At 34.9% G+C, this 8,955-nt stretch overlaps 1 protein-coding gene and 1 long non-coding RNA gene across 2 annotated transcripts; both read right to left on the reverse strand.

Annotated features, from left to right (window-relative positions):
- Positions 770-2,096, reverse strand: LOC109711385. The gene is made up of 2 exons (XR_002216582.1): positions 1,755-2,096; positions 770-1,673 (listed from the first exon to the last, which is right to left on the reverse strand). It is a non-coding gene; the product is annotated as an uncharacterized LOC109711385 (long non-coding RNA).
- On the reverse strand, positions 5,025-7,755 carry LOC109711243 (ubiquitin-conjugating enzyme E2 N-like). Its single transcript, XM_020234189.1, has 6 exons — positions 7,416-7,755; positions 6,134-6,175; positions 5,969-6,042; positions 5,707-5,804; positions 5,464-5,502; positions 5,025-5,266 (listed from the first exon to the last, which is right to left on the reverse strand). Exons 1-6 carry the CDS (start codon positions 7,596-7,598, stop codon positions 5,250-5,252), a joined length of 453 nt encoding a protein of 150 aa, XP_020089778.1. The 5' UTR covers positions 7,599-7,755; the 3' UTR covers positions 5,025-5,249.

Raw genomic sequence — 8,955 nt, forward strand, 5'->3', positions numbered from 1 at the left:
TGTCCGTAAGTTAACCATCTTATCAGATATGCTGGTTTTGAAATATTTAAGTTTCATCAACGTGGAAATATTAGTCACTCGATCGAAAACCATACGATTTTCAGTAGAATTCCTTGTAAATAGTGATTTATTACGTCCTCAAAAATGAAGGTAATGAGGTACTTTCACCTCCTCAATTTATCTTTTTTTCTTTTTCAGATTAAACAAAAATCTCATTACCTCTATTGGACTTTCCTAAAATTCTAATACCCTAACCACCATTTGCGGTGTTTAACTAACTAGATATATATATATATATATATAGAGAGAGAGAGAGAGAGAGAGAGAGAGAAACTACAAATCTCTTACAGTATTGCGCAAAAATTAATATGAAAGAGGCACAGCCTAGGTAGATCTCTCTGAACACTAGCTGGAATAGTTTATTATACGGGTCCACTTCGAGGTTACATTTAAAATGGCTCCACCATCCAGTGCAATAGGATGATGATTAGATTAAAATAGCAATTGATTAAGATGCCTTCGCAAACATGCATGACACACATTGTAATTTATGCGCAAGATCCAAGGGTTTAATTACATACCTTGTATATATCTTAAGTTCGGTCTCCATTAAGAATATCCATTAAATAATTCGACACGATCGACTATTCGCACTCTAAGTACAACTCAACCCAATATTCTTCTGTGTTGATGAGGTATCATGATGATTTTGCCAAGGATTAGATTCGACAACTGTAAAATAGCCTTATCATAATCGTTATTGTTTATCGGTATACGCCATTATGAAAAGTTTTTTTTTTTTTTTGTTTGGTTTGATGGAATGATAATTTGTACACAATGAAGTTTGTATATATATTTATATTTTCTTTCTGCAGCTTTGTATGCAGAAGACTTCGTATATGCTTGGAATATTTTAACGTACTACCGAAAAATTTAGAAACTAACTTTCATAAGAATTAAGCTAGACGCGCAATTTTGACTAGTGACAAATCAAAGACGATGATCTAAAAGTTTGAGATGTATGGAGAGCTGAGAAGAAGGCGAGTCGTTTACGAATAAAACTACGAGAATTTAACAGAAAATTTAGCTGGAACAACTAAAAATTCGAACTCCGTAGTACTAAAATATAGAGATTAAATCTAGAGTTCGACCTTGGCTTTATGAAATCATATACATATCTCTTAATTAGATAACAAACTTTTGATTGATTGATGCTACCTAAACCAAACAAATTTAGGAACGGTATATGTTTCATGTAAATTTTCCTTCCACAAATGAAAGACACTAGTATAATTAGTCGATCATTAATTATTATGACCTTTATTAGAGTCCCACTAGTAGTTGAAAGGTCATTAGGGAATAACTACAAAATTTAGCTTTCCATATCCTTTGGCGAAAAAAAAAGAAAAGAAAGGAAAGAAATGAAAACCTGCAAAAGATTAGGCACTATGAAGACAATGGAACAGAAACACGAACAAGAAGTTACGGCTGCAATAATACTCACCTGCGAACTCCGATCGCGTTCTTATCGTGCATCTTCCCGCCTACCGATCCCCTGCCCCTCCATCACTTGTTGCCATAAATTGCGAGACTGCGGAAGCCAACATGCGGAGGTCTCCGACCGTGCTTACGATCATTTCCAGCTAGCGACGATGTTGCTGCTGCCGCAAGGCCTTAATCATCAGAGCAGTCCAAGGTTCAGGAGGTGATCGAGATCAGATTTAAAGAATAGTTGGATATGGGCAGGTACTTACTTTCTCACATACGACATGCCCATGTAACATATTACTTAGAGAGAGAGAGCGAGAGAGAGAGAGAGAGAGAGAGAGAGAAACGCAAACACAGAAACAACAAAGATGGACCAAAAATAATGGAGGATCAATTGACAGGCTGTGAAGTGAAGTGTATGGTGAATTAGTAGATGGATGTATTATTATTATTATTATTAATTAGTTATTAATATCTCCATCGATCATTAAAGGAAGGAAGGACCAGTAACAAACACATATAAAAACAAATCTCACTCCCTTTACGTAAGCCGTCCTAATTCTTAATATCTAATAGGCATGTGAGCATAATATTCCGGACAGCTATTGCAGGACATGAAGATACCAGATGCCATGGTGGGCTGATGCTTCCTTCCTTTCTTTCTGTATCTATATCTATATCTATATCTATATCTTATCTCACATATGCGAAAATTTTAAAAAAAAAAAAGGAACAAAAACTATTTAGAAATCTAAAGATACGCATGCATTATCCGAAACTGTCCTAACAAGTCACAGACTATATACATCCGGATCGATTTCCCTGCTTAGAACCTATTCAAGTGGGTCTACCCATTTGAGTGGAACTGCCTTTTCCTAATTAATCCACACCGAGTTAGGTTTGTGTTTTAACTACCTTACCCACCTCCTCCTAATTTGGATGAGAACTAATAAGAGAACAAGATGTGCAATTACCGACAAATAAATCTGAAAGAAACGTGACATATGTATAACATCAGTATCACACAATTAAATTGGTTTTTTTGAAGGGGAAAAAAAAAAAAAAAAAGAATACTTTGAGGGGCTATTTGTTTTGGCGTAATTGTAAAAATAATGTAATTAATTCGAGATGGATGTAGCTGTATTTTTAACAGCGCATTATTTTTATCCGGCCAATTTGGTCAGAGTTTTTTGTTTAGTTGTAGTTGAAAATTGCGTTTGTGAATCTAAATACGACTGAACTAATTGTTTGGTATTTTATTAGGCATGAGGTGAGTTGAAAACTACAATTTTGTTCCGTTGCACGAAAGAAACCAAACGGCATCTAAGATATTATAAATTTATGTAGATATTGTTTGACGTAAATTACATGCATCAAGTCGAATTGGTACTTACTGGGATCGCCTTTAATTTGTTGGTAAATATGGGTACAGCTGTGAAGGAAAATGGATAAGGACAAGTGAAACTCTAGGCCCAATGAAATTGATTTTTTTTTTTAATTTTTTTTTTTAATTTTTTGCCCTTTCTCTAGAGATTATGCTAGAATCAATGATTGTGTGCGGTACAGTTCGCTAAAACTATGCGTGTTTTGGCTTCTTTCCCATCAGGAGAGAGGGATCTTTCCCATCATTAAATGAGATAATCCCCCCTCCCCCAATCAACAGGGGTTTGAACTTTCATCAATTTCAAATAACTAGAACCCAGCTACTATATATCCTTTTAGAAAGAGAGAGATCTTCGTCCTATTAAATTATTTTTGCTGATAAAGATTTCAAATTAATGATTAGAATTATTGAATTTGATCTTAGAGTATTTGAAGTATATCTAAAAACTAAACTGAGAAATAATTCGGTACTTTATTTTATAAAAAATAAAAAAATTTTAACTGCTGATTAATAAAGGTTAAAAATATCATTTCATTATATAGCAGGTTAAAAGATATTTCATGTTGAGGATATTTTTGTAATTAAACTAGACAAAATTTTAAGAAAGTTTTATTAAAATTTCAAATTTAGCATTAATTTTGCAACTAATTTAAGCATTAATTTACGATTTGATTGATATCACAAATTTTAGAATTATAATTTTAGGAATTTTAGAATTCTTCTAATTTAGGAACTAATTTAAATTTTAAAAATTTTAGAAATAGTAATAAATATTTTGAATTTAAATAATTAATATTTAAATTTAAATTTAAAAAAGAAAAATTTTGTGTTACTATTTTAACAAATTTAATCTTAAATAATAACGAATTCAATATATTTAATTTGTTTAAAAAACTTTTAAATTCCTCTAGTTTAGATATTAATTTTTTCTATCACAAACTTTAAAAAATTTTGAATATAGGTAAAAATAAATTAAATTCAGAGTACTTAATATGTTGTAATATTTTTTAATGAAATATTTGCAGATTACGAATATGAAATGATAAAATATTTATGGATTACGGATGTCAATAGGTACGAATAACCATAATTTTATCTGAATTCGAAACCAAACCCGAAAGCAAACGTAGTGGATTTATCTATACTAAATGGATATAGTTTTGGATATGAATATCAAAAATAAAAATTCGACGGATTTAAATTTTGGTATAAATTTTGACTGTATTTGACCTGAACTTAAAACCGACCGGAACCCGAATTTATTTTACGTTATATATATATATACATATATATATACATATATATGTATATATATGTATATATATATGTATATATACATATATATACATATATATGTATATATACATATATATACATATATAGTATATATTAATATTGTATATGATTATATATGTATATATACATGTATAATATTATATATACATGTATATATGTTATATAATCTATATATATATATAATATATACATATATATACAATATATACATATATACATACATATTATATATATACATATCATATATATTATAGTCCGGCCTAACATGCTATTAATAGGCACGAAGCACTTGATGCTACCAAGTTTTCTCGCCGTTAAATCTAACCCTCTTGATCATTTTCAGACGGCCGTTAGAATCATACTATTCAACGCTATACACTACAAGAAAAGAGGGCCGTAGAGGCGGTTTTTAATTGTTGTAGAGGCGGTTTAAACCGCCTCTATGATTCGTAGAGGCGGTTTCCGCAACCGCCTCTAGACCGCCGGCGTAGACAGCGCCTCTACAAATGTAGAGGCGGTTTGAGCGACCGCCGGGGAAGCTTAGAGACGGTCCAATAGAGACGGTTTAGACCACCCCTACGAATTTATTTATTTTATTTTATTTTATAATTTTTATTTATTAAATAATAATTTAAAAATGGTTTAAACCACCTCTACAAATATTATTTTGTAGAGACGGTTTAAACCGCCTCTACGGGTAAGAGACATGTTATTACATAGAGGCGGTTCCAACCGCCTCTATATAAAAACTATCATAATAATTATATTAAAATAATTAATTTAGCTTCCATTTATGAGCAAAAAATTAAAAATTTATTAAAAATATATATTAGCAATACAAAAAGCAACACAATTCTTAACAAGAAGCAACACAATTCTTTAACATTATTAAAAACTTTATAATTCAACATGTAAACCAAAATACATAATCTCATCCAACATCTATACATAATCTCGTTCCCTCCAAGCTCGAATGTAAAGCAAAATACATAATCTCATCTAACATCTATACATAATCTCGTTCCCTCCAAGCTCGTGACTTGCATTCGAAAAATAATTGTTTGGAGATGAGTTATTTGAATTATTGACACCTGCAACCTAAACAGTATTAAGTAATATAAAATTCAATTAGCAAATTAGTCAACAAGTTAAACCAAAAATTCAATTAGCAAATTAGTCAACAAGTTAAACTAAATCAACAATTAGCAAATATGTCAAAAAAAAAAGCTTCAATGTGGAGAAAAATTTAAACTAATGACTTAAACCTTAAGATTTACAAATATTCCATATTTTACCTACAAAAGGTGTGCTTTCACTTCTTTCGAATACAAAATCTAAGAGAGAAAAAAGTCAAACTATGAGTTCCACTGTAAAATTAACAAATAGAGCAAGAGACATCAATTTGAAAGCCAATAAGAATATCTAAGTATTATTTTCATCTGAAGAATTATAAGTAAAGCATAATTCCAAATAAATCAACAATATTAGCACTTGAATGAATCTCAACAATATTCCATTCAAGTAATTCATGGCCTTACCGATTTCAACAGCTTTTGCTTCATTGGCCTTCCAATGTTTAGCTATGTTGTCCGACAGTGGGTCATCCAGGTTTGGCGCACTAAGAAGTGCTTGAATACTAAGCATACAAATACAACGAGAACAATTTCTTACATAATAAAGAAAGATAGATATTATTTAGAATATCATGAGAAAGACTGCTAAATTCAAGCAAAATGCATTCCTTGAAATGGTTGTTACTAAATATAAAGACACATCACCACAAAGAAACGATCATGCTACCTCAATAGAACCCTCCTTTTCTGGAGGGCAGAACTCCATTTGTCCTTTAAAATGTCAAAGCATATCCTTCCAAGCTGCATAAATGAAGTCGTTGTATTAAATTTACAAATCCTCGAAAATGTTAATAGACAACAAAAGATAACCTAAGATAATCTTACTACTTGCCTTGTCAATATTGGGATGATAAATTTTGGTAAGAAAACGAACCTGTTTCAAAAATTAAAAGAAAAAAAAGAGAAGAATCAGAGCGAAATAGTTGATACCGCAATTCAAATGCTAGTAAACCTCAGCACGATAAAAATTAAAGCTTGAACAAAATTAATATGGCTTATGGTTGATGCCCAGTGAAAGGGTTCTACATTGCACTCCATCTTTAATACCACTACATCATAATGAATTAGTGATCATCAACCAATCAAAGAAAAATAATTAAGTAAACCATAACAAAGCAAATATATATATATCACTAGTCCAAATTCAGTGGATCTATAGTTAACTTCAGTTGGCTAACTATAAGTAGCAGAAAGGGATATGTGCAAGAAAAATATGATTATGCTATATGCAAACAAACTATAGGCCAAATTAACAACTAATCTAATAAGTCAATTGGAATATTGGCTCTATATTATTTAGGATCTAACTTGAGCTTCACTCCTGTGTACCAAACAAAAGCGACTGGTTCAATGAAAGTTCTAAATATTCATTGTAACTAGCCCACAATTCTCATTCCCTCTAATTATCATCAAGCCAACATGGACTTGGCCACATTCAATGCCAAGTTGCTAACTTGAATCCATGCATGTAGACTTCTCAGTGGAACTAGCTTAATCTTTGGCAATTAAGCTCAATCCTCTTGAATACTCAGATGAAAAGAGTAAATACTAATAAAAGCCTTTGAATATATAATACCACATCTAGAGATAACTAATAAGAAAGTTAAAAGTTACATAATATTAACGAGCTCAGATCTATCAATGTACTTACATTTTGGATTCAAGATAAGTTTTAGTAAATTTGTCACATCCTTTCACCACGTAAGCCTCGGTTAATGAACACTCATGACCCCTTATCTTTTGACCATTTGCCAATTGCTAAGAAACTACAACATTACCAAAGCATTCCCTCTAACATCAGGGGTGGGGGTTACCAAATTAACTACCAAACTTTCTTTTTGTTTTGTTTTTCTTTTTCTTTTTGACTCGTTGGAGGAACCAACTTCGCAAATGCACGGTTTCGAATAGTTCATCTCAACAGTTATATTTTAACTTGTTCTAAGGCTCATATATAGAAGGCAATGGTCCCATTTCTCAGTTGTTGAACTGCAGAAGCTGCTGTTGCCGCAGGTGATGAAATGCTTTACCCCGAAGCACCAAAAAAAAAAAAAAATCACTAAAAACTCGTAAAAGTTGGGAAATATTAGAGAGGAGAGGTCGAAGAGAGAACTCACTTGAGCAACTTGAACCTGGCGTTGAGTCAACAGCGGGGTGTAGTAACCGCCTTTAGGGTTAGGGTTAGGGTTTTTCGGCGGCGCGCGAATTGGAGGAGACGAGGGTTTCTGTGCTGGGACCGTGATGTTGACGCCGTTGAAGCTCCGGTGGTTACCTTGCTCGTGGAGACTCATCCACATCATCTCGTCGGCGGCGAGATTGAGCAGATCCCAGGCGTCCTCTGCTAGGGTTTCTAGCGGAGAGGATGGAGGAGATGGAACCTGGGACGGGAAAGGAAAAGGGCGCACCTGAGAGACGCGGGAGAGTGAAGGGGCGCGCACCTGAGCAGACGCGGCCTTGGGAGCGNGTAATTTTCACCCTCGTTTGTATCACCACTCCACCTACCTTTTTATACTGATGTAGAGAGCATGAGAGGAAGTTCTTTTGCTGCTCCTTTTTCCCCTCTTCACCTCTCTAGCTTGGTTCGACCGTGGAGGAGTCCGGTTGGGGATTTCGTCGCCGACGTCGCGCCGCGAGCCGTTTGAGCGCATTTGCTGCCGAAGCTTTGCGAGGAGACCGGGCGAGGGAGCATCTTCACTGTTCTTGACGTCGCGCCGAGGTTCGACGCTGTCGAGGTGGGTGATTCGGCGTCTTTTCTGGATTGGTGTTACTATTTCTACTCGGTTAGTAGCTGTTTTGCTGAAATCCGCCGTCGACTGTTCGTATTTCAGCTCGTTCTCCGCGTAGGAATGTCGGATCGCGACGAGGCTTGGTTCGTTGGACTCGGGACTTCGAGAGGAATCCACGAAGCCTTTACTTGCGAATTTTGGTAAAGGTTAGCTTGGTCGAAACCCTTCCCTTCTCTGCTGCTGTATTTTTGGACTGAATTGTGGATTTGCGACGTTGTTTAGCTTGGCGTTAGCTCGTCCACCGGACTTGGAGGTCCCTAGTTGATCCAGCAGAGGGTGTCCTGGTTCGAGGCTTCGTTCGCTGCCAGGGGATAGCTTTCGAGGTGGGTTACATCGGCTTTACTTCTAAGTGTTATTAGTCGACATGTATAAATCGTGATTTCTACACTAGTTGTTAGCTCAAATTCATGGATTATTGTTAGAATGTAAAATTTGAATTTTCGAGCATATTTTATCAAGTAAATAGACTATACATGTTGGACTTGGAAATTGAATTAGGAGAAAACCTGCGATTTGAACCTGTCACCAGTTTTAACTACCTGATTTAGCTCTAGGAGCCGTTAGAAAATTGTACTGTCGTAGTTTCTTCGAGACGGGTACTCCAGGTAGTTCAGAATGTATTTACACTCGTGCTGGTTCGCCGAGCGGATTTTTACAGGGTCGTTCAGGTCGCTTCGGACTGTTGGGTGCCGTCAGAATTGACGGTGGACCCATATCGCCTTTTTGGCGTCAGATTGTGCCGAGGGCACGTTACCTATTGGTTGTTAGACCAGTTTGAGTCGATTACTTGACTTTGGCTAGTTGGAGCCTGATTGAGCTCGACAGAGATACGCTGCAGTACGTCGGCTTTGGGTAGCGGCCCAACACGTGC

This window comes from Ananas comosus, linkage group 6 (genome assembly GCF_001540865.1).
Source record: "Ananas comosus cultivar F153 linkage group 6, ASM154086v1, whole genome shotgun sequence".
In the NCBI taxonomy this organism is placed as follows: domain Eukaryota; kingdom Viridiplantae; phylum Streptophyta; class Magnoliopsida; order Poales; family Bromeliaceae; genus Ananas; species Ananas comosus.